This window comes from Camelina sativa, chromosome 12 (assembly GCF_000633955.1).
Source record: "Camelina sativa cultivar DH55 chromosome 12, Cs, whole genome shotgun sequence".
In the NCBI taxonomy this organism is placed as follows: Eukaryota; Viridiplantae; Streptophyta; class Magnoliopsida; order Brassicales; family Brassicaceae; genus Camelina; species Camelina sativa.
The window spans coordinates 16435066-16462069 of record NC_025696.1 but is presented as its reverse complement, the minus strand read 5'-3'; the positions used below and the strand labels follow the sequence as shown (position 1 = coordinate 16462069).

Below are 27004 nucleotides of genomic sequence, written 5' to 3'. Positions count from 1 at the left end.
TGCAAGTGCGAGGATGGCGCGTAAAACTCTAGGGTTTTCGTGTTATGTCGAGCATGCATCGGTCGATGCATGTGTAACTTGCATTGGTCGATGCAACTTCTGTGTCGGTCGATGCATCCCCATGTGGTATCGGTCGATGCATGTTGGTGTCGGTCGATGCAGAGTCCTGGTTTGTTATTGTTGATTGTTGATTGTTGTTTGATGGTTTAAGATGACTCTATTGCTTTTGTGTATAGCCCAGTAGATGGGAGAACTGCCTTACTGAGTGTTTATAAAATACTCATGCATTGCAATATGTGTTTGTGGTGCAGGTAAAGGCAAAGTGTGATCGTGGAATCAAGGCAATGAAGAGGAGGATGTTCTAGGGACTCAATTGGATGTTGTCTGGCATTGCTAGGTTGCTAGAGTTGNCTCTATTGCTTGTGTGTATAGCCCAGTAGATGGGAGGATTGCCTTACTGAGTGTTTATAAAATACTCATGCATTGCAATATGTGTTTGTGGTGCAGGTAAAGGCAAAGTGTGATCGTGGAATCAAGGCAATGAAGAGGAGGATGTTCTAGGGACTCAATTGGATGTTGTCTGGCATTGCTAGGTTGCTAGAGTTGGGTCATTAGAAACATTGCTAGGTTGTTGGTTTCATGCTTCCTGATGATTGGTTATTGGATTATTGTTATATTGATTATTGGTCATTTTATTATTGGATATTGGTATTGTTATTCTGCTGTTGGTTGTGATTGTAGTTAGGTGGCTAGTGGTAGGTATGGGACCACTAATTGTAGTTTATTTATTATATTATATTTACTATTTATTATTTAAAAAAAAAGGTCGGTTCTTTCACATGCAATAGATATAGAGCACTTTACTAAATCCAGGAGATGAATAAATTACCTTCCACGGCCAGAGAGTGGTGATGGATGTCTCCGCCATGGAGAAGAATGCTGAAAGACCGAGAAGCACAGCCAATATCAAACCTTGCTTCCTAAGAGCATTATTACTGGTGAGTACTCACAGAGGTACTCATAAAATTGGACCCCAAATTTGATTAAAAAACCCATTATTGAGTCTACAGTGTAGAGCATTTTGAGCAACACATTAAGAACAATATGTGTCCTTCTCTGATAGGTTGACACAGAAATATAAAACTGTTTTTTTTTTCTCATTTTATTCGTTCATTCATCGCGACTCTCTCTCTTCTCTCTCATTGCAAACGGCGAAAGGAAAGGCGATTCATGCCTTGATCGGAAAATCGAATCGATTTACAACGATTCCCATGAAGTTTCCGGCTAAAATTGGAGGTTTGTTGGTCAATTAGCTTTATGATCGGCAACTCTTGGATTTGACGCTTCGGTACTCACGAGAAACGACGGCGGAGGTATCTTTTGGTGGGACAACGACGGTGGAGCTTTCTTCTGAAGACTTGAAGGGGAGGGTTTGGACCACCGGCTAACGAATCGGAGATGAGAAGGTTCGTCTTCGATTGATGTTCAATTGACTCTGATAATAGTTTGATGTTCTTATTATGTTATGTTTGTCTTTGTGTTATTGATTGTATAGTGAACCCGTTTGATGTTCTTAGGAGTAGAGTGTAAGAATAGTTTGATGTTTTGTATAAATAATTGTGTGATGTGTTGTATTTTTTGGTCAAGTTTGTTGTGTGCTTTGATGTGTTGTTGTGTGCTTTGATGCAAAATATTTGTAGTGTATTGTAATTTTGATGTGAAATTTCAACTCTGCTCTGTTTTCATGTGTGAAAATTTGGATGTTTTATTTGTACCCTGTTTTGTGTTGTTGTTCTTTGCATGTGATGACGAGTGTGTCTGATCAAATTATTTGTTTAATGTTTCATCACTGAAGTGCTTTGAGAAGTAATCTTTATGTCACATTTGGTTTTTAAAATCAGGATCAATGGACAAAGGCGAAATATGTTGTCTCTGTGATCAACAAGAAACTTGGTTCGTTGAAACCCCGAGTAGTTTTCATCGAAGCAGCAAAGGAAGGTGAAGAGCCCATCAGTTTTGGGGATGATGCTTCTCTTGTTAGTTACGGAGATGGCTGGAAGTTAAAGACAGTGGTTGATTTTGATTTTCCTGGTAACTTTGTCTGTTTCAGCTTCTGGATTCAAGAAATTGGTTTCGGTGTTCTAGTTTTGGTTAACTAAAAATAGTAAAATCATATGTTCTCAAATGCTTCTCATGCTGTTATATTTCAAGTCTTGTTATAGAATCGTGATTGGTGACATATGAGAGCTCTAGTTTAGTGATGGAGTTACAAGAATCTTATTGATTTTGTAGATGGTAGTCATAGTGACAATATGCACTTGGTTGAATGTTAATGCCAGAAACACACAGATTCTTAGGATTTTTTCAAGAAGCACTTTGCTTTTGTTTTTCTGGATAAAATATAACAGTGGTGATTCAGATGCTAATGTAGTAAAATTTTGCTGGGTGTACATTTTTTGATGCATCAAAACCAATGGAAATGGTTACGATGAGATAGAATCATTAAGACTGTAATCTAGACTTCTTCACCTTTTTTTTTTCTTTTGATGCAGGAACAGAGAGATACAATCTACCACATCACTTTCCTTCTGTAATATCAATGGTAATTAACTTGATTTTGTTAGTAACTTCATAGCAAGATTGTGTTACAAATTTCTTAATACTTTATACCATCGTCAGTGCCCTTAGTTTCTAACTTCTACTGTATATACTATCCAATTTCAAAGCTTAAGTAGAGTGAAGGGAGCTAGAACCATAACTAACAATAAGCTTCTTCAGTCTCATATAACTCTTTCTCAGCTTGTTTTCTTGCTTGAGATCCTGTGTTGGTTTCATATCTCTTTGACTGTGTTATGTGATTTCCCCTGCAGCCCCCCGTTTCAAATCAGATTGTGGTAATATAGCGTTTTGCAGTTTGCTTTTGCAGGGTTCCAAAGATCCAAAGTACACAAAGTATTCAAAACCAGAAATTGGAGAACAAAGTCTAATTGGAGATCCAAAGTACTCTTCTTTCTTTTTGTTTTGTTGTTGTATTGATATTAGACCACAAGATCAAATTGAAACTAAATATATTGAATAATTGTTTTGTCATTTTAGATAATTAAAATTTGATAATTAATAAACACAAATTAAAAAATTATTATTTAAATGCTTAGTAATATTATCTGAGGTTCTCTAGTAATAGAGTGATTTTGCTTAAGTTCTCTTAGGATTGTTTTACTTAATTTAATAAAACAATAATGATGGTCTAATAAGCTTAAGACCCAAGAAGTTTTAGGCCAAGCATTCTTCAACAACAATTTGCTCTGACTAAGAGCCACATCCATCACATTTGTTGATGCTAATACTTTCCGACATCCATACAACAAAACTCCACACACCACTGCTCCTAACACGATTCCTCGTTTCAGCAAAATCTTAACCGAATCGAGATTGTCGCCGGAATCTGAATGTTTCTGACTTGTCCCCACATGATCTCCAGTCGAACTCAACTCAACACAACAAACTGGTTTCTATGGCTAAATTCACATCTTTTCCGGAATCTAATAAAACTGGAACTAGAGGGACTACTAGACAAAAGACAGAGAGCGGGGGCTGCTTGTTTCTCTGAACTGAAAATTTTGATCTTTGGAGACACAGTTGCGTGAGACTTGAGTTCCTCCTGGGGGCAATGAATAAACGACCTAGAACAGATAAATCAAGTTCCATATATATATATGAATATGATTAACTCCAAATCTCTCCGGCGATAAGAGTGTAAACCAAATTCTTCTCCTTTTTATAATTCTTTGATATCCCTAAGAGAAAGATTTATCTGTTGATCGAAGTACCGACGAAACTAAGATTATATGAGTCGGACTCTCGTGCCCGTGAAACGTTGCAGAGAAGAAGAAAAAGGCGGCGGCGTCTTTTTCCGGGATCCGCCGAGCAGGTGACAGAGAGAGAGAAATGGTTAAATGACATTACTACCCTTATCTTATTATGCAACGTTAAGCCATACCAGACCGGTTCAATTTGTTTGGTACCATAAACCCGGTTTCTTTCTTGAAAATAGCATCTATGTTACTAATTGGAGAGTACAAAAGATTTTGGAAAAAAAAACATATCATATATCGATATGTTTATATTAAAAAAACAGGTCCAATTACTTATATAATTAAAAAAATAATAATATATGGTAAACAAAATCTGTTATTCAAAAATCTAATATTTATGGAAACAATAATTACAAAATTAATTATAAAAATAAATTAGCCAATATTTTTGGAAATGATTTAAAGTTGTTACCATAAAAGCAAATTATTAAATTTGAAATTGTATATATAACGTAAATGGTTCTAGATTTTGAGATATTTATAGAAATCTAATTTAACATTTGAATATTATCTTTTATTTTAGATTTTTAAATTTTCTTAACCAAAAAAAAACTATGTTAATTAATTCATCTTAATACATATGGAAAAAACAGAAAAAAATATGAAAACCTTAGTATATATTTACTATTAAAAATATTAAAACCTTAGTATAGATGCGTATACAAACAGATTTTTTCAAAAAATGAATTTAATCAATTTGTTTGATATATAAGAAAATCACAATTTAATTCTACAGCCATACAAATAGAACCGATAATTAATCAATATCTTTGAAAGCTATTTAAAGTTTGGTTCCATATATATATGTAAACATATTTCATTTGGTTTTATATTGTGAGATATTTATGAAAATAACAAATCAATTTAATACAATTAGATAAAAGCAAATAATTATTTAGTTTAGATTCTGCAATATTTCCTAAACGAAATTTAAGTAATTAATCACGACTAGTATAGATAAAAAAGAATTAAAAATCAAAATTTTATATATGTAAAAAAAAATAATTTGATTTTATATTAAAAGATATAGAAAAGTGTATGTAGAGTCTCACATTAGCTAAATATATTTAGGGAAATTACCTAGAATATTACATAAAAGTAGATTTATTACTAGACTAACACGTTGAGATTTCCGACTTACTCGAATAACACATAAAAGTTTGATTATTACTTCTAAACCAGAGTTGCGTGTTTTATTACGGGTTATGCCATTTATAATTAAAAAAAATTAAAAATCATCAAATTTCGATTAACTTGGATGCAGCGGTAGTCTCAAAAAGATTTAGATCTTCGTGAAAACCCTAACGGGAAGACCATTACGCTAGAGGTCGAGTCATCTGACACCATCGACTATGTGAAAGCGAAGATCCAGGGATCTCACCGGACCAGCAGCCTTTGATTTTCGCCGGGAAGCAGCTCGAGGACGGCCGCAGTTCTTATCAAATAAAAAAAAAGTTTCGATAAACTTGATTTGTGCAGTTGGTCTCGTCTGCTCTTCAAAGATGTCGTTTATCAGATACAGATCCTCCGATTACGTCTATTTCGAGTAATTTTGTCACTCTCTTTTATTACCCCTAATTTTGTTTTCCGATTCTGGGTTTGCTCTCGATTGATGCTAAATTGGTCACGTTATCTATCAATTTGATGCTTCTGTACAGTCGCAGATACGGGATCGACGAAGCGGCTGCTACTCCTCTGCAGGCAGTGAATAGGGGTGACTCTGACAGCGAAGTTAACACAACACGGAAACTCTTTTCCTTTCTCTCTAATTTTAGTGTTTAGGTATCCTTTTTATTTTATTTTAACAATTTTAGTTATATTCAACCTTCTTTTTGCTTTTTCTGATCTCTCAAATTCCAAACCTTCAGAATCCAAACACATTTTTTGAACCTCGCCACTCTCTCGTCTAGATCGTTCTTCCTTCTTTTAGCCGTAGGAAGAATTTCGATGAGAGAGGCAGTGACAAAGATCCATCCATAGATGATAGATTAGTTAGTGTTTTGTTTTCCTTTAAAATTGTCTCTATAGGGTTTTGGATGATTTAGATTTTAGACCTCTATAATGGGGAATTGCTTTGGATCTTCCCCCAAGAATGAAGATGTTAATGTTGACGACTCCTCAGTTAACTCCAAACCCTTTTCACGTAAGCCTCTTCTCATTACTCAATTTATCTTTTTCTGAAGATCTCTAAGAAAGAAGAACAATACAAACTTTGTTTTTTTTTGTTGCTGCAGGTTTATGCTTTGATTGAGAGAGGAGTTTGAAGTAATTTAGGTAACAAGAAGAGAACAAAAGTTTTAATTTTTTTGGTTTGTTATGGTGGGGGCGATGGCAAACAATGGAAGAATCCGGTCAGCTTCTCCGGTGATTAATGGGTCAAAAGATCTGACTCCGAACAGCGCTCCAGCGAGCACAACGGGATCTGAATATGGTCCTGTTGAGTTCACAAGAGATTACATTGAAACTCTTCTTAATGAACGAATCAAGTACAAGAGCAAATTCAACTACAAGGTTTCTACTTTTTCCCCCACCCTCAATTTTATTTTTTTACCTGAATTTAAACTTTCTTGTGTAATCTAAGTTGTGATGTGTGGATGAAAAAGAAAAAGTGTCTATACTGTAATTTGATTGTTGAGTAAGTTTTATCAATTAGGGTTTCTATTAGCAGAGAGAGAGTTTTAGTTGGTGAAGTTTTGAATTTGAGGTAGCTTTTTTTTTACTGGCTTTTCTCGTTGAATCCGTTGGTTTTCTTATAGAAGATTTGATTGTGTTTATAAGACAATTTGTGGGACCTTTAGTATTAGGCAATAGCATTGAAGACATTGTTTATGTGTTCTGATTGATCCTTATGGTATAGAATCTGAAGCTTTTAATTTCTGTTAGCTTACTGGCTTTGTTCGTTGGATCTATTGTTTTTTTTTCTAAGAAGAAGATTTGATTGTGTTATAAGACAATTGGTGGGACCAAAATAGTTTTGTCAGTTTGATAAAAGCATTAAAGACTTTGTTTATGTGTTTGGCTTTGGTCTCCCTTTTGGTTTCAGTTAGTTAAGCTTGAATTTGAATGTTCTTCTTGGTGGTTTTTGGGTTTTGCAGGAGAGATGTGAGAACATGATGGAATATATAAAAAGGCTTAGACTTTGCATTAGGTGGTTTCAAGAACTCGAGTTGGATTATGCTTTTGAGCAAGAGAAGTTGAAGAATGCATTGGAATTGAATGAGAAGCATTGTGCTGACATGGGTGTGTTTCCATAATTAAAGTTTAGCTGTTACTTTTTTTTGTTTCAAATTTTTTTGTGATTTTTGAACTTTATATTTGTGCAATTTTGATGACAGAGGTTAGTTTGAGAAACAAAGAAGAGGAGCTGAATATGATAATTGAAGAGCTGAGGAAAAACTTTGAATCTGTTCAAGTGCAACTTGCCAGGGAACAAACGGAGAAGTTGGTAAGAGGCGGCTAATTCTACTTTAAATTACTTGTGTCTAATTCATATTTGTGGGGTTTAATTCAATATGTTCTGTTTTAGGCTGCGAATGATTCTCTTGGAAAAGAGAAAGAAACAAGACTTGCTGTTGAAAAGGCACAAGCTGGTCTTGTAGAAGAGCTAGACAAAGCACAAGGAGATCTTCAAACGGCTAACCAGAGGGTGAGAAAACTTAAAAAGGTTTTGAAATGATCAGAATGTTTTGTCACTTAACTTTAGACTAATGTTGACTGTTTGTTTTGTTATGTTCAGATACAATCGGTAAATGACATGTACAAACTGTTGCAAGAGTATAACTCAAGCCTGCAGCTGTATAACAGCAAGCTACAAGGTGATCTTGATGAAGCTCATGAAACTATAAAACGCGGTGAGAAAGAAAGGACTGCCATTGTCGAAAATATTGGCAACTTGAAGGGCCAGTTTTCAGCATTGCAGGATCAGCTTGCTGCTTCTAAGGTATATGATGATGTTCTGTTATATCCGATCAATGGTAGTAAATGTTTTGTAGTTCTGGTCAAAATGTGATTGAGTGTCTTGTTTTTTTTTGGTAGGCTTCTCAAGAAGATATCATGAAGCAGAAAGGTGAGTTGGAAAACGAAATTGCGAGTCTCAAGGTCGAGCTTCAGCAGGCCAAGGAAGACCGTGATCGCCATTTAGTGGAAGTACAAACCTTACAAACTGAGGCAACCAAGTACAATGACTTCAAAGACACCATAACTGAACTTGAGGTCTCATATCCGTTTACAATTTCTTTCTATATATTCTCTGCCAATTGTTTTTTCTTAAGATGATGTAAATTGTTTTTGGTCCAGACTACATGTTCATCCCAGAGTACTCAGATACAAGAGTTACAGGATCGACTAGTGTATTCTGAGAGGCGACTGCAGGTTTTTATCACATTCTCGAGCAAAACACATATAACATATGAATCTATTAGATTTCACAACCTCTTATGTTTTTAATAACATTTTTGGATTGTTTATGGTTTAGGTGTCTGATCTAACTACTTTTGAGAAAATAAATGAGTTTGAAGACCAGAAGCAAAGCATTATCGATCTGAAAAGTCGAGTAGAAGAAGCAGAACTTAAACTCGTTGAAGGGGAAAAACTACGGAAGAAGTTGCACAATACCATTCTTGTAGAATTCACTTAACTAAACCTTTGTCACATTTTTTTCGTCCCCTATGTGTGTAAAGCTTGACTGATCCTGGTTTATTTCTCATGTTGCAGGAATTGAAAGGCAATATACGTGTGTTCTGTAGAGTTAGACCTTTATTGCCTGGTGAGAATAATGGTGAGGAGGGAAAAACTATTTCTTACCCGACATCTCTAGAAGCACTTGGTCGCGGTATTGACTTGTTGCAAAATGGTATGAAACCAGAAACTTCTGAGATAGTGTGGTTCTTGCTAAAATGACACATTGATTGGAAGAACAATTGATGTCTTTTTTTTTGTTATGGACAGCGCAAAAGCATTCTTTTGGTTTACGAGTATATGCTTAATGGTAGTCTTGAAAATCATTTGTTTGAAAGTAAGTAAGAATTAAGATCCAACATTTATGTTTATGTTACTTGGCATTGTTCATGACCTGATGAATCTTGTTTATTCTAGGGGGTTCTAATGTGCTTTCTTGGTCACTGCGTATGAAAGAGGCGATTGGTGCTGCTAGAGGGCTTTGTTTTTTGCACGAAGCTAAGGATCAAGTCATTTACAGAGACTTCAAAGCAGCAAATATCCTTCTTGATTCAGGATTCAACCCAAAACTCTCAGACTTTGGATTGGCGAAAGAAGGTCCAAAAGACAACCGTTCACATGTGACAACCCAAGTCATCGGTACAGAAGGTTACGCAGCTCCAGAATATCTAGCAACAGGTTTCTTTTTGTTTGATGGTTCATTTGTTCCAATTTCAACTAACAAAACATGAAATTTCTAAAACACATTGATTGGTCTCTGCTTTTGGTCTCTGTCAGGTCATCTAACAACGAAATGTGACGTCTACAGCTTTGGTGTAGTCTTGCTAGAGATTCTATCTGGACGCAGAGCAATAGACAAAACCAAAGCTCGAGAAGAAGAATACCTAGTGGAATGGGCGACACCTTACTTGCGAGACAAGCGAAAAGTGTTTAGGATAATGGACACGAAGCTTGTGGGTCAATACCCTCAGAAAGCAGCGTTTATGATGTCTTTCTTGGCTTTACAATGTATTGGAGAGGTTAAAGTTAGACCATCGATGCCTGAGGTCTTGTCTCTTCTTGAGAAAGTTACAATTCCAAGACATCGAAAGAGTAGAAGCAGAGGTTTTGCTACTAACTCTTCTTCCAAACGGTTTCTCAGACACCCTAATTAAGGACTCAAAATCTCTTTGGCTTTTGGATCGTTTCTTTTGTGGAAATGGAATATAAAAACTTTTTTTTGGTTACGTCATTGATAATATAGAAGAATAAAAAAAGCTTGGCCATGATCTATAATTAAGATTTTAACCATACCTCATTCAGTTAGTGGCTATTAACTATACACCGTCATCATGATCATTGTTATGTGTAATGTACGTATATAAGAACATGTACATAGTCTACACATATGTGGATTGTATATGTACTAGTAACTATTTGCATGGAGAGACGAAAAGAGAAGTCTAATCCAAACCAAAACGCCCCGATCAAATTAACCACCACTAATTAACATTAATCATATCTCTCGTAAATCCAAATTTAACAGAGCTATCAATTCGCCGTCAATACCCCACTTCTCCTAATAGTTTCATCATCACTAATTCCACTTTTATTCTCTTTCCATAATAGTTTCATCATCACTAATTCTCTGTCGCTATCACTTGAGTGTAGCCAGTTTTGCAAGTTTAGGTCCCTCATGATTGCTTAAGGTATCCTGTAATATCTACTTAGAAACTATAAGGAGTAGAAGATGGAGCCTTTGCAGAAGATAAAAGAGTTACAACAGAGAGAGATTTGTTTGGTTGTAATTAATAGAATTTTAGAGTGAATGTGAGATCTTATGTATAACTAGATCACTTAGGTAGAAAATTTCAGTATAACTTGAACTACTTGGTGCAACTGTACTAGAATTATTAAAATAAATTTCAATATGGATCATGTGAAAACGAATAAAAAATAGATTTTGGCGGCGGAATATTCATTTAAAATCATCACACTATGGTAAAATGAACCAAAGACAACATGATATTAGTAAAAAATTATTTGGTATACACATAATTATACATAGTTATCCAGTTGTACTCTCATATCCATAGTTGAACTTTTGCGTTTTTTTCGTATTTCCAGTTGGACTATAATATAAATTATTAATTAGCAGTTGGCCACAAGATTTATCAGTATTAATTAGCATATACAAGGTTTTCATAACACAATGTTCATAAAAACTTGGGTTTCACCTCTTTTGCTTCATTTGAGGTGATCACTTACTAAGTCTTCCTTATACTATAAAGAGTGTTTTATGTGAAAACGATAGTATATATTAGAAAGTGATAAATTCTTGTATTGTTGATTAAACATGGTTCTTTAATAGTTCAATATGTTTTAGAAATTCTTATAAACCTTAATTATCATTTTCATATTTTAAATATAAATGCAAATCTAAATATATATTTAGTTGTACCTAGTTGAACTGAGTATTATATATTTATGTTATCTAAATATTACCCTCTATAGTTAAAATGTAATTTTGTATGGTTATTGTTCATTACCTCTCGAAAATATGATAAATAAACAATTACGAATTACATAGGTTGTTCTAGTAACATCTCTTACTTTTTCTAGTAACATCTCTTACTTGTTCCATTTCCGGTGAACAACAACGACAATATTAGCTAGGGTTATAGAAGAAGATATGTTGAAGATGACTACAAAATTACAATAATATTGTTCATTAAAACGGATTTATGGACCTACACTAAGCAAAAGAACGTTATGTACGTACTCTAATCTCAAGAACATTATGTACGTATGCGTTCATATGTACGTACACGTTTATATGTACGTACACGTTCGATTTTAGGTTTAATGAACCCGAAATTACCAGAATATCCTCGTCTTCTACCTCTAACATACGACTGAAAACCCTAATTTTCCCTGCCTCACTTTATTTTTTCACGACTTATGTCTATTTTTTTGGTTTCACTTGTGGGTTTTTTACTCAACTATTATAGATTTTCATCTCAACATCTGATTTCTAAATTAAAAACCTATAAAAAGTGAGTTATATAGATTTTCGAACAGATATCTAGCTCTTCCATGGATGAACCCAGAGGAAAGATTAACGAAACAGAGTAGGAAAAAGACGTTTGCTCCGGCCGACAAACAGAATACGATTGATGAATCTGCTACAAACGTTATTACATGAACACCATAGATCGGAAGAACAGCAAACGTGTTTAGATCTACCTCCAATAAGTCTATCGCAACGCTAGACTGTCTTTGACAGCTCAAACAAATTCGTGTTATTCTGGTAAGACTTTACAGCTGTCAAAAATGCTTACTAAATCTACCACGGACAAGAAACCTACCATCACACTCCAAAAACTATTTCAAAAAAACAAACAAGTATACCAAAAATATCTGAAACGAGAGAAGGCTGTCGAATAAATCTGTCGCAACAGGCCATTAGTCTACCATAAATATCTTTTGGGTCATATTGACTGTTGAAGGTGTACATCAGATATTTTTGGTACACTTAGTTTTTGATACACATATACGTCCACCTATAAGTGTACCACCACTACAACTAAGTGTACCATCTACGTCGACGGCAAGTGTACCAGCACTACAACTAAGTGTACCAAAAATATCTGACGTACACCTTTAATCAGTCCACGTGTATAAATCTACCATCAAAGGATCGGTAGACTTAGTCCCAACTTCCAATGTTTTTTTTTTTCTAATGGCACTAGCCGTAATTACGTTTTTTCCCAACACTAGTTTCAGGGGTAGTATAGGTACAATGGATTAGTCTAGTAATAACAAACAATTGTATGTTACTTTTGTAATAAGGAAGCTTTTATGCAATATTCTAGTAACTCACCCATATATTTATACTATTAAAAGAGAAATATTTTTCATTATATAGTCATAAAGTTTTCTATTATTAAATGTAATGTCATTCAAGTTAGAACAAACAAAAAACAGAGAAAATGGTAGTTTGGTCAAAATAAAAACAAAAAAACCCGCGGATCCTAAAGTGACCCAGTTCGTTTGTAGTCGGGCTAAATAAAAAATACGCGGATCCTATGCTATCCGGTTTGAAAGGATTTGGATCCTATCCAGCGGGGGTAAAATAATAATACTCACTACAAGCATATTTAATCCCTAAAATCACTCAAATGCATTTAAATGAAACTATCCAATTACAAACAACTAATTTAAAATTCAAATTTAGAAAAAGTAAATTTGTTACTATCGGCAATTAAATTTAAACTTATATATGTAAACTTATTTAATTTAGTTATATATTTTGAGATAAAAGCCATTTGGAATTATTTTAGTCTAAAATTAAAATTGGTAAGAGCCATTTGGAATTATTTTAGTTTCGAATTGATATTTCATTTTTTTCTTTACTTTACTTAAAATTTGTAATGAATTTTGAGACATCAAAAATGAAATTTGACTTATATATTCTGCCTTCTCATCTATCTATACATTTTTAGAGTACAAATTTGTCTCCTTCTTTTTTACACCCGGATCGGGTTTTTTTTAAGAATTTAAACTGATTCAAAAAATCGGATCTTTCCTAAAAATACAATCATATTTACATTCCTACGGATCGGGTTTTTTTTAAGAATTTAAACTGATTCAAAAAATCGGATCTTTCCTAAAAATACAATCATATTTACATTCCTATATTATAGCAACAAATTAAAGATACAATCATATTAGGTAAGATCTAATTAAGATATAAAACTCGAAAATGGAATATGTCCCGATTTACTACTATTTTTTATGGGATAAGTCTTAATAACAAATTAATTGATAATAAATGCTGACATTTCTCACAATAAAATCGAATTAAACTCTAAATTTTCTGTGACTAACTTAGGAGAGAATTAATTGAGTTAAATATAATGGCATATTCCTTATCTTCACATCTTATTCTTTTCTATTAATTCGTAATTGTATGATTAGCAAAGATATTTTCCTTGCTCACCAATTTCTTTTGCGATTTGATATCACAACTACTATTATCATCACCAGTAAAACTCTATAAATACCAAGGTTATATTTCATCGAAAATGCACAATCTCAAACCAACCCCTTAATTTCGAATGGCTGCTTTATGTTTGTTTATTGGTTGTTGATTTATATTTTACATAAGTCCACGTCTTAATTGTTTTTGTATGTGAGTCATTGTTAGAGATTGTTACAAATGTATAGATAGATAACTAATAACTATATATATATATATATATATATATATATATAGTTAGTTTTATCAAACTGAGGTTGTGCAAATATATTTAGTGTGTCTTAGCATGCTAAACAAAAAACTTGAAACTTTTGCAAACAAACAAAATTTGATAATGTTAAAAAAAAAATGATCCCGTGGTGTACCACGGGATAAATCCTAGTTATTATTCATTTTTTCTGTTTTTATGTTATAAAGTTCTCAACTGTTTCTTAAAAACAATATTGAAATTATTTAAGATTTTTTGTCTACAAATAATATTTACAAAAACACATAATTCTCATAAGAAAAACAATCTACCCTTTTTTTGTGTGCATAATGTTGATGGTGGTTACTGTGTTTGTAAATTAGTTTATTAATTCTCTTTTAATAAACCGATCAAATAATTACATCCACTCAGAAATATTTGCGATCAAGAATTCCCAAAACTGAAAATAACCACAAAGCAACTAAAAGAAACTTTGTGATCCTTACTATTTACAATTAAAAGCAACATAAACTCTCACCTATATATATAATGATATACCTTTAGAATGTATTATAAATAATTATTATATCTAACCATATTATTTTATTTTGAGCTAATTTATCTATTTCTTTTTCTCGAAAATATTATTTTATTTTTGAATTATATCGACGCTTACAATCTTATATGTAACATATTTTTTAAAAGGCATTAAAGTGTGTTTTACAATATTAAAATTTTAAAAACAAAGAAACGTAATGCAATATAGATGAACCAAACATAAAATAAAAAGAATAAAAAGTCAACTAATTTTGTAATATTGTTTTATTATATGATATAGAAAATATATATTGCAAATCCATATATACATTATATATTGCAAATTTGATTACAAATTTAGTTTTTGAAATTAAACCCGCAGGTACGTGCGGGTCCGAACCTAGTTATGTTTATGTTATAGACCCAAAATATATATGTAAGATCAGAAAAGAAAGAACATGTAAAATAGCATCTGCCAAAAGCTGCACAACAACTATTGTATCTTCGCATGCTAGCTTCTCATGTTTGGTATGTGGCTCAGTTTCAGCCTGCTCTGCTTCTAGTTCTAGGCGGTTCCACTTCCACACTTTTCTTGAATCTTGATCGGATATGAAATATCTCTCATGAATTTGTTTTCATCTCTTCCATTGTCCTAATTTCTTTTCTCAGCACATTTAGCTAAGCTATTCAGCCACAACAGGTCCAAATACAAACAATATTTATCCATAAACACACTCCTTTTCATCTCAACATAGATAGTGAAAATTTGAAGTCTTAAAAAAATCCATTGAAAGCCAAAATGCAATCATGCATTAGAATAAAACAGAAACAAGAAAACAACCTAAACGATTATTGAGAGAAATTCGAGCCACTGGATCTCACGCGCGGCGATTTTTTCTCTCCCAAATTCTTCTTCTTCTGATCACGTTCTTTTGCACCGTCGTTGTGGGTTCTCCGTCGATTCCGGCGACGATGAGAGCCCCGGGGTCCATGGCGCTTCATCCGTTAACCGCTGCATCAATAAGGTGAAAGCTTCGTGATCAAAATCAAGGGAGCAGTGGAAGGGAAAAGTTTCCTCGACACACCAACGGTAAGAGCTCTATCGGCGGTGATGCGATGAGGAGTAGAAGAGGGAGATTCACGGCAAGGATCAAGAGAGGAAGGTGGTTAGATCTGAAAACTGGAGATTCTTGAGGTTTCTCAGGGCTGTTGTTCGATAGGGGAGGTCGTCTACGGCAAGGAGGAGCTAAGCCACCGTCGAAGGTTTCAGATCTACTCCCTACCGCCTATCTCTTCTCACATATGAGCATGTATCTCTTCGACAAAGCTCAGCTCTTTTCTTCCTCCTCAAAGCTGCTCTACGGTGGCGAGATGGCAACGGATCTTGGATCACCATCTCCGTTTGACTCGCGTCGTCCAAGCTCGTCGAAGGTCTTGTTCCAATGAGCATCTGCAATATTATGGACAGCAGCTTCAACTGAGTTCTTTGGTTGGAGATTAGGGTAAACGAGTGCCGGTTTGATTCCGGTGCGTGATTAAACCTGGGTCAATTTTGATTTACAGTTTTTACTTGGTTTGATGTATTATGTGGTTTAGGTCCTTTGAAGATTGTAATTGACCTAAATCCAGAAATAAATGTCCAATGGGCTATTTCTGGATTTAATTCTAATACTAAAATTGAACACCTTTAAACAAAAAAAAAACAAAANAAAAAAAAAAAAAAAAAAAAAAAAAAAAACAAAAAAAAAAAAACCTAAACGATTATTTGAAACAAAAGAACCAGCAAATATGTTTTTAAAACTAGGGAAATCATGTAGCAATAGAGAAAAATAAAAAGACACAAAACTAGATAAATGTAGCAGCGCAATTTTTTTTTAATTAGAGATGACAACAACCAAGCCTCCTCCACAACGTTCGAAGATGATTTCTTCTTTGATTTCTTGCTTGACTTCTTTTCAACTTTGTCCATGTTCTCCTGAGGGTCACTGACAACAACACCAGGGTCAACTTTGGTCGCAACACCAGGCTCAACTTTGGGCGCAACACCTGGCTCAACTTTGGGCGCAATAGAAGAACCTTCAGTTTCTTCATTAGCTGGTGCCTTGGCTTTCTTTGTCCTTGTTTTCTTTGTAGCCTTCACAGATTTGCTAGCCTCATCAGCATCTTTTTCACCAATGTCCTTTGCACCAATCTCTTTCGCTAAGCAGAATCAGCAATTTACGAGTTAATAGAAACGCCCCAATTACACATAGTTATAGAGAAGAAAATGATTATTCAGCCAAGAACTGTAATTACCTCTTGGATCTGCCAATAATACAAGAGTATTGGTAATCTTTCCTCCACTCGAGTTTAGAACAGATTCAGAAGCTGCAACAATGCCATCTTTCAGGCCTTCATTATGAGCAACAAGAGACAGATCAATCTGATCTTTTGAGCTTTTCTCATGTCCAGCTGAGCTACTAGCCTCCAAATTACTTGCAGGACAAGCTAAAAATCCAGCAGTTAAAAAGGTAACTATTAGCGGTAGTTGGAGCTTAGGAAATGTTAATAATGTACACCAAGTAACAATCTAGAAATGAAAAGAAGTAACTTCAACCATATATATAAACCATCCAACAAAATTTACCTTCTCCTATCGCTTCAGAAAGAAGATTGGTTACCTCCTTTCCAAGGTCTACTGAACATACAAATAAATTAAAATATATTAAGGTAACTATTGTGAGCAGTTGGAGCTAATGAAGAGCTAATGAAGAGTCAGTGATGTACCCAAGTGACATCTGAATATGAAAATCAGTGAATTAAAAATACAAACAACCAAAATAAATCTACCTATATATTACTACTGCTTCAGAAAGAATATTACCTTTGGGATTCTCATGAACAACATCCATAGCTTTCAACGCCAGAGCAACATCCATGGCATCTGTTAAATCCTTTTCAACGTCAACTGGAAAAAAGCATTACACATTAAACATTACACATCTAGAACAACTGATAACAACTGAAGAAATTAAACCATAGTTATAAACTAAATTTAATTTCTATAGCTACTTTAAGAGTTCCCTTACAGTATTGAGAACATCAAAGGTATATCAATGTGTAAATATCAATGTGTAAATAACATGTTCCAAAAATAGAAAAAAAAAAAAACAAGGTTACCTATACCGATGGCTTCAACAACTCCTTTGCCACTTGTAGCATCACCAATAGCGGGTATCTTTTGAGACTTTTTGTCACCAGCCGAAGTTCTGACTTTCCTCTTTTTGGTCTTTTCCTCAGCGACTTTGGTTATCAGATTCGGATCAGGGTTTGAACAAGGAGCAGTAATAGGCAGCATCTCACCATTCACCTCAACATCAACGAAAAGGTACCAGTCGTCGTTTCTGATGCCTTGGATAGCTTTGCTCAAAATAATCGAGTCTGATAGGTGATAAAATTGACCTCCCAAGTTAACCTATATAATAAACAAAAACACGATCCTTCTTTACGTTGATGCTTTTGCTTAAACCAAAAAAAGAAAGAAAGAAAGACGTGGGTTTTGAACAATTATACCTTCAAGGCAGAGATAGTGATTTTCCCAAAACTAGGGAAGCATTGTTGGTGCTCCATGCTTATTTTTTCTGCATAAAACACACATGCATGCAGTGAGTTTTCAATACAAAAGCAAATTTACGAATATATTTGAAAAAAGAAAGAAAGAAAGAAAGAGACCATATAAAGATAGAAGAAGAAAACTGACCTTTAATAACAGAGACCGTATCGTCTCTGTCCAAAAGAATACCAAAATGTGTATCTTTGTTCGTCGTAATGAAAACACAACTTTTTTTTTTTTTTTTTTGTTAAAAGGCTTTCAATTATAAACATATAATGCCCAGTGGACTATTTCTGGAGTAGACCCATATAGAAATCCCAGAGAGTTCAACTCATTTACATCAAACCGGATTAAACCGTTAGAAAACAAAACCGGCCGGGTTACAACAACCGGATTTAACCGGCTATACATGAAACCCTAATCTACAAACGAAGAACTCGTTTTGTAGCCGCCGTCCATGATTGCGGATGCTCGACCGGAACAGGACCTTCGGCAAGTCTGGACGACGGTAACCGAACGAAGATGGTGATCCAAGATTCGTTTGTCATCCCGCCACCGTAGAACCGTTTTGAGAAGGAGGAAGAGTTCCGATCTGTCATTCGTCGTGGAGGATTCCATGCTCAGTCGTGAGAGAGAGAGGCAGCAGGGAGTAGATAAGAGGACCGTCAACGGTGGCTTAGCTTCACCAGATCGGAGATTACCTCCCCTATCATAACCGATCCGGTGAAACCTCCAAGATCTCCAATCTCCAGATCTATCTACCCTCTCTTCTCGTTCTTTGCCGTGGATCTCCCTCTTCCACTCCGCGTAGCAACACCTCCGGTAGAGCTCTTTACCATCGGCGCCTCGCAGATGCTTCTTCTCTCCACCGCTCCCTTGATTTCGTCTAACAGCTTCGCCGAGATGATGCAACAAGTCGCGAATGAAGAACCATGGACCGGAGAGTCCTCATCGCCACCGGAATTGACGGAGGACCTGACGTCGGCGCACGAGGTTGTGGTCAGAAGAAGTAGGTTTTTTGAAAGAGAAAAATTACCGCGCGTAGGGTTCACTCGCCCGATTTTTCTCCCTAACGCGTTAATTTCATTTTTTTAATGAAAACACAACTTGATGTTTCGTAAGCCATAGTGATAGTGTGTGTGTTTAATGTCTTTTTTTTTAAGAAGAAGAAGATAAGAAGAAATGAGGCTCTCTGTCTCACTAGTCTCTGTGGACGACAGACATTTATATAGGGAAAGAGTAAGTAGAAATCTCAAAGGTCATTTTTCCTTTTTTTTTTTTTACCCTTATTATTATTATTGGGAAATCCCAAAAGTCCCTATTTTGGGAAAACGGAACGTCTCTAAATCTAATTTTTACTCCCTTTGTCCCACAAAAATTGATGTTTTGGGATATTACACATTTTAAGAAAACAATGATTAGTGAGTTTAAATATATTTTTTTACTTTGACTAAAAATGTATTATTTAATTTTAAACCAATAACAATTAAGAATTTTAAATATTTTCAATGATTATTTCTTGAAGTTTACAAAACATCAATTTTTGTGAGACAAAAAAATATCCCAAAACATCAGTTTTTGTGGGACAGAGGGATTAGTTTTTAAAATTTGAAGGCTCCTTTTATTAATTCATAATTGCGATTCCCTTCTCTCTACACAGTCCCAATTAGCATGACGCCATAGCCGCCGCCGATGTTAATAATAAATACACCGGCCGACGAAACAGTAAATAAATTTATTAAATGACTGATGAGTAGGAGGTTGGTTGATACGTGGCCCATTAAACAATTGACTTAGGCCCAATTTACAAGCCAGCAAATCGACATTGATCCTCAATAATTAACAAGATGATTATATAGTTAAATCTCTAGTTTTTTTTTTTTCTTTTTTTCTTAAAGATCTATGAGCTTGAGTTATATAAACAACATCACAATTGCTATGAGATGGTGGAATTGAATTTTATCATTCACTTTTTTCCTTATTTCTTGAATGGATGATGCAGCTTTCGTACACGACAATATAACTTTTGTAAGATGAGATGATCATCATCATCATTCAAATGGTAAGATTAGTCTGACTTGATTCATCAGTTATACTACAAGAAAAATAGATACAAACATATGACTTTTAGAAGAAGAAAGACCAATTATTATTACACCTCTTTTGTTTTTTTTTTATATCACATAATCAGACCATTCCGCTATATATGATGTCTGGTCCATACTTAGACCAGGAGGAACCTTATCAAGTTTTCTCATGTTCTCTTTCCCACCGATCAATCTCGCCGGGTTTCCAACCGCCGTCATACGCGGCGGCACATCTTTAACCACCACCGAACCCGATCCAATCTTAGCTCCCTCTCCGATCTTAATATTCCCCAATATAAAAGTCCCTGCTCCGATCAACACTCCATCGCCTATCTTCGGATGCCGATCACCGCTCTGTTTCCCCGTTCCTCCCAACGTCACGCCGTGTAGAATCGAAACGTTGTCTCCAACCACCGCCGTCTCTCCGATCACCACACCCGTCGCATGGTCTAACAAAATCCCTTTTCCTATCTCAGCTCCGGGGGATGAACATGGACGGCGAAAGCTTCAGATACTCTGTTCTGGATCAGTAAAGCTACGATTTTTCTGTTCTGTTTCCAGAGCTTATGAGCTATACGATGAGCTTGACAAGCGAGGAAGCGTTTGAAACCCAAGAAGCAATTAACGTAGCTTATACAAGCCGGGTCTCTTTCTTTAACTGCTACCAGATCTCGCTTCGTCGAGTCGATGATCTCGGGGCTTTCTTCTAAAACGCTGATGAACAGCTCGAAGAGTGTGTTGCTTTATAGGTTTGAATTGCTGAGCTTTACGGAGAGGATGTGAACTAAGGCAGAAGCTAATGATCGATGAGATGTGATCGAAGCGTAGTAGTAGTCTGACAAAATGGGTTCTTGCTCGACATCGGATTTGACTTCTTCAAGCATCTTGATCCAGACGTCTTCTTCGGTTTAGGTGTGGATCTTCCGGTTTAGAGAGTAACCGGGTCGGAAGAAATTCTTGGTACAATAGAACCGGCAATCGTCGTCTTGGGTATTGCCGGTTCGGCATGTGTCGATGCACGTTGCCATGTGTGTGGGAATTTGGAAGAAGAAGGAGTTTGAGTTTAAGGAAGAGAAGATGAGAGAATGGTTTGAGACGTGAAGAAGATAAGCAGAGAGCTTATTATATATATGGCCGCGACCTTTAACTCTGACCCAACACATCTCTAATTTATTTACAAAATTAGCACTCTCTAATTTTTTTAAAAGTTCTTTTCTTAATATATCTCCTCTAATTAGTGTGTTTTATAATCTTTGTGTTAACTGATAATGAAATAGGTGTGTAAGTTAATATGACAAGATGTTTACAATTTTTGTTTTTATCTGTGCATGATTACCACATATGACTAATTTACACAAGGCTCATCAGTCATCCACATGTTTTTTGTGCTACCTACTTTTTGCATAACAATATCTTCAACCTCCTAAATAATTTTTGAATGTCATCTATAATTAAAACTAGATTTGGACCCGTGCTAGAGCACAGGTTAAAATTTCTTTTATCTTTATTATAATTTCAAAATAAAATATAATTTAGAAGACGGTTTAGCATTGTAAACTGAGAAACGATTGTTATTATTATTTTTTTTTGTATGAATATGTATTTTGTTGAATGGAGATCTGAATGATTTATATCAATGTTTTTTAATCAGGACCAGACCGGCCGGTCGGTTCGATCCAACCACAACTCAATAGATATTCCGGTCATGGTAACCTCTAAAAACCTAAAAAATTAAACCCGCAAAAAAATAGAAAAACCCACTAAAAACCCGTGAACCGATGGTTGAACAGGAGGGTCGGACCGGGTTGTCGATCTCAAATTAAAATATTTTATTTTGGTCACACTTTAAACTCAAACCAAATTAAAAATAAATGTTGTTATTTATAAAAGAATCAGTTAGTTATTTTATCTAATCATTTAAAAGTTTAATTTTAGTTGCTTAGTACCTAACTATGTATGTTTTGTTCATATATTTATAAAAAGTAGATGTTATATTCATAAAATGTAATCAAACTAATAAACTAATTGACCTGTAATTCAATCGGTCCAACTTGTTGACCCAGTGACCCGAAAGACTTCCGGTTCACCTTCCGGTCCGGTTTTAAAGACATTGATTTATATTAAAAGCTTGGAAGGATGTTAGGTCAGATTTTATTTTGATATCGACATAAAATCTCAGAAATCACGATTAAGTGTGATTAATTGCCAAGATTTTATTCTTTTTTATACCTACCAGTATATTTTTGTGCCAAACACTATATATAGTGTAACAATATATGGAATAATTAAGATTTTTTTTGAAAATTGTATAAATCATTGGAATATTATCTATAAGAGGACTCTTTGAGATATTCTGAAGTATATTTGTAATTTCATATAGCCCACGGATTTCATCTATAACTTTTTTTTTAACCAACCTATATTTAATATATTATTTATTTTGTAACCAACTTATAAAAATTATATATTCTACAAAAAAAGTTGTGTACTTCCGTTTTATTATACAAAAAAAATTGCGTACTTTCGTTTTATTATAAAAAAAAAAAGTTGTGTACTTTCTATTTATGATTGAGAGTATATTTTTATCCCCTTTAATAACTTGGTTAACGTTGTGGTCTATCAATAAAATCTCAGGAAAATAAATTGGTAATATTGTAATTGTAGATCTTTGGAAACAACGTGATCTTCCGAAAATAAAGTTTGGAATATCCATGAACTATCAATTTGGAATATCACGTTTAAGATTTTCTGTTACAATTAAGGTTTTATTTGTTACCTTTAATATATGAACTATCAACTTGTAACTAATTAATATATAGATTAATCTATAACCTATTTGTAACCATTTATTAAAATTATAAAGTCTTATAAAGTCTACCAAAACAATGTTATGTACTTCCATTTTATTAAAAAGATGATTTATCATTTATCATTTATTATCTATATATGAAGAGTTATCTTATGAAGAGTAGAGGGTCAATGTAGATCCTATATATAACCTATTTTTATTTTTATGCATTTGTAACCATTTCTATTTTTTATAAAGTCTACGATTTGATACAAACATACGAAAGGAGGATCTTCGTATATATTATAACTAAATCTTGCTCCACGATCTATTGATATCATTTATCATTTATTATTTATTATCTATATATGAAGAGTTATCTTATGAAGAGTATAGGGTTAATGTCAGTGTTCTAAAACGCGGGCGCTTTGCCCGTATATGCGCCGCCTATTCTCTATTCGGTCTCGTAACGTATACATCATATACGGCTTGTTATGCGTTTTGTTATAAAGCGGGCGCCTGGGCACCGCATAGTCCGCGTATACAACACCGCCGAGACGTTGTCTGTACGTTTTCTCAAGTGGACAAAAACCTAGTTTCTCAATACTTAATAAAAAACCCTAAATACAATCCCAACTAATATTGATATCTCTCTGGCTATACCTCGTTTTCATAGCTCATTAAATTGTATTGCTCTTCTCTGTTATTCGGTGTTCCTCTTTGGTTTACCTCTCTACTCCGATTGACCTTCTTCTTAACGTAAGCTGCTTCATGGTCACTTTCGTGTATCGCAATCTTTGTGGTACAGTTCTTTCTTTATTATTTAATATTATGCTATTCTAGTAATAGTTTGTTGATGCCTCTGATACCTTTGGTTTATTGTTCGTGGCTATTCCTCATGAAGTGATTATATACATCGATTGTTACGTTGGAGTAACAATCATGTTCTGTTGTCATGATTTGATTATTTAATTATTTTTGTTTATATTTTTTGTATTGTTTTTCAGTAAAAATTAGAGGGGATTATCATCAAAATTTAGCTGCTATGAACTATGACTGAATTTGCATAAATAACTGCTTTAAAAATATAACTGTTTTATAATTTATATGTTACATATAATTATTTAGTATATATAAATATCCGCCTAGGCTCCGTCTAAACACCCGCATATACAACTAGGTGCTATGCGTTCGTCTATCGTCTAGAGAGCGCCTAGTGCGTTTTAGAACACTGGTTAATGTATATCCTATATATAACCTATTTTTATTTTTATGCATTTGTAACCATTTTTATTTTTTATAAAGTCTACAAAAACTAAGTTGTGTACTTCTCTTTTATTAAAAGGGAATGTAAATACAGTGATAGGTGTAAAAAATACAAAAAATGTTAATTATAAGCTCATTAATGCAAAAATAAGATAAAATAAAAATCAAGAAATTTAATTCTGTTTGTAAACTAAATTTGCTATAGTGAATAAAGAAAGGTGACGTTTGTCTAAAAGTTGCGTGAATCTATGCCCTTTGACTCCCTACATTCTCAAGGTTGTCTGAATCTAATCACATTTTGCACTCTAATAATATAATGTATTAGTACCTGATTAATTTGATTTATCATTGTATTTTCTTTGTAAATTGTAATTAGTAATCTTATAATTATTGTTGACTTTTACTTGTAGTAGTTTGACTTTGATATCACACACAAGTGGACCAGTATTACTCAACTCTACATGACACTCTGTTGCTATCTTTTTTTTTTTCCGCAAGGAAAGCTACAAAATGAAACGATTATTGTTATGGTTAATTAAATTGTTTAGTTTCTATAAGAGTCAATACATATAGGACTCTAAGGGGGTGTATTGAAACCATGATTTTAGAGGATTTTATGAGATTTAGGAAATTTAGGATTTTGAGAGATTTAATGAAAGTTTTTAGAATATTTGGTGGAATTATTGAATATTTTGTTTTGTGATTTGATGAGATTCAAAAGGATTTTGCTGGGTGATTTTAAAAGACTTTAGAAAAAAAAGGATTTAATTTCCAGTATAGTTTATCTCTTTTATTACCAATATCTTGCATCGAGACTTTATAATGTCTAGATGGAAAATCTAAAAAATAAAAAGATTCCTTCGGAGAAGAAAGAGAAAAAGTCAGAGGAGAAAAAAAAGAGGAGAAAAGGAAAAGTGAAAAAAAATTACAGTGATACTTTCTGGGAAAGAGAGAAGGGGAAGGAGAAGAACATGTATAATCAATTCAATCGTATGTGAATGGATCAAAAGGTTAATAATTTACTTATGTTTTATTAGTTTTCAGTTTTTGCTCTCTGCGGAAAAGTTTTTTTTACATCGGCTACAGTTTTCTTTTTGTAAAACAAATATCTCAAATATCATCCTTAGAGGTGTGATTTTATAACTTGGATTTCTAGTGTAAAAATGTATACAAAATCTCTCAAAATCTCCCAAAATCATTGTTATGAGGTTTTAAAGAAATATAAAGTTATGTTTTCAATAACAGTTGATTTCATATGATTTTTAAAAATTGTTGTTTGAATAACAAGAGATTTTAAGTCATTTTGATTGATTTTATAAAAATCTCATTTTCAATAACACCAGATTTAGAAAGAGATTTTAAAATTCTAAGCTGAATAACATGTGATTTTAAACAAAATCCAAAATTCCTCAAAATCATGTTTTGAATACACCCCCCTAAATGTAATTATTTAGTATTAGGTTTAAGCTGTAAATCCTTTCATTTAATATTAATATATTTCATTCTTTACATGGTATCAGAGTAGTACGCTCCTGAGCAGTACGCTCCTGAGCAGTACGCTCCTTAACCTAAACCTANAACAAAAAAAAAAAAAAAAAAATTCACCGCTGCAATGGCCACCACACCCGAGACCTCAAACACATCTGATTATGTCACCATCAACCCAAACAACCAAACTCTTCTTAGCCTCAACATGGCTAACATAACGAAATTGACGCCAACCACTTACGTCATTTGGAAACTCTTCATGCTTTTGTCGATGGTCATGGACTTGCTGGTTATCTCGATGGCTTCACTGAAATCCCGCCGGCTACAGTCACCGCCGGTGATGTTGTTTCTCCAAATCCGGCTCTTCTACACTGGCAGCGTCAAGACAAGCTACTTTACAGTGATCTCCTCGGATCCGTCATTCCCACCGTCCAGTCTGCGCTTTCCCGGAGCACTACTTCGGCTGAGATCTGGACCACTCTTGCTGATACCTACGCTAAACCAAGCAGGGGTCATGCACGCCAGTTGAGGGATCAGTTTAAACTCATTGTTAAAGGAACCAAAAACATTGATAAGTACTTACATAGCCTTACGACTCGTTTTGATGCTCTCGCCAATCTGGGTAGCCCCATGGAGCATGATGACCAGATTGAGCAGATCCTTGATGGTCTCCCCGACGAATATCGTCCCATTGTTGATCAGGTGGCTGTACGTGATACATCTCCTACCATCGCCTACGTTCATGATGGTTTGCTCAATCATGAAGCTAAGCTTCTCTCCAAGGCTACTCCACTGACGTTTCCTGTTACGGCAAATGTTGCTACCAATCGTCCTCGTCACCAATCTCGTGGTGGATACCACAACACTAACACCAACAAGCGGTCCTTCTCACATCACTCCTCTGGCTCCAACTACGGGGGTGTGTCTCACAGTCAGTTCCACCAGCCGCTGTCCACCAATGAGCCTCGAGGTTACAAAGGTCGGTGCCAAATCTGTTACACACAAGGCCATAGTGCAAGGTGGTGTTCGCAGTTTCAGTCTCGCGCTACCTCCTCTCCGCAAAGCAGTCCTTTCCGTCCGTGGCAACCCTGCGCTAATGCTGCTATTGGATCTCCTTATGATCCAAACCCGTGGATACTTGATAGTGGTGCTACGCACCACATGACATCGGACTTGGCGAACCTCTCTGTTCACGAACAGTACACCGGTGGGGAAGATGTTGTTGTTGCTAATGGCTCTCCGTTAGCCATTTCTCATACTGGTTCCAAACTTCTTCCCTCTCGCTCACGTGATCTTCTTTTGAATAAAATCTTGTGTGTCCCTGACATTCATAAGAACTTGATTTATGTATACCGGCTATGCAATGCTAATGGTGTCTCTGTTGCATTTTATCCTGCCTTCTTTCAGGTGAAGGATCTCAGTACGGGGGTTCTACTTCTTCAGGGCCGCACAAAGGATGAACTGTATGAGTGGCCAGTTTCGCCACA

The 27004-nt window shown here is 34.7% G+C and overlaps 2 protein-coding genes, 1 long non-coding RNA gene and 1 pseudogene across 7 annotated transcripts in view; 3 read left to right on the top strand and 1 right to left on the bottom strand.

The window, feature by feature from the left end:
* The window catches only part of LOC104731940 (putative glucuronosyltransferase PGSIP7), a 214799-nt gene that overhangs the window by 178558 nt on the left and 9237 nt on the right, over window positions 1-27004 (top strand). The gene's annotated exons all lie outside the window — the stretch shown is intronic.
* Window positions 1157-3090, top strand: LOC104731936. The gene is made up of 4 exons (XR_758696.2): window positions 1157-1466; window positions 1902-2091; window positions 2553-2602; window positions 2914-3090. It is a non-coding gene; the product is annotated as an uncharacterized LOC104731936 (long non-coding RNA).
* On the top strand, window positions 5119-9820 carry LOC104731937 (kinesin-like protein KIN-14N). 5 transcript variants are annotated; one of them, XM_010451450.2, is made up of 14 exons: window positions 5119-5421; window positions 5534-5657; window positions 5904-6018; window positions 6110-6386; window positions 6971-7115; window positions 7211-7320; window positions 7402-7521; window positions 7612-7815; window positions 7911-8087; window positions 8172-8246; window positions 8350-8496; window positions 8589-8727; window positions 8970-9230; window positions 9330-9820. In XM_010451450.2, exons 4-14 carry the CDS (start codon window positions 6192-6194, stop codon window positions 9704-9706), a joined length of 1950 nt encoding a protein of 649 aa, XP_010449752.1. In that variant the 5' UTR covers window positions 5119-5421; window positions 5534-5657; window positions 5904-6018; window positions 6110-6191; the 3' UTR covers window positions 9707-9820. The 5 variants fall into 5 exon arrangements, with proteins under 5 accessions (XP_010449752.1, XP_019089379.1, XP_019089382.1 ...); XM_019233834.1 differs by having other exon boundaries at window positions 5534-6018; XM_019233837.1 differs by lacking the exon at window positions 9330-9820 and adding an exon at window positions 8823-8862 and having other exon boundaries at window positions 5120-5421; window positions 5534-6018; window positions 8970-9069.
* On the bottom strand, window positions 19841-21336 carry LOC104731938 (annotated as a pseudogene).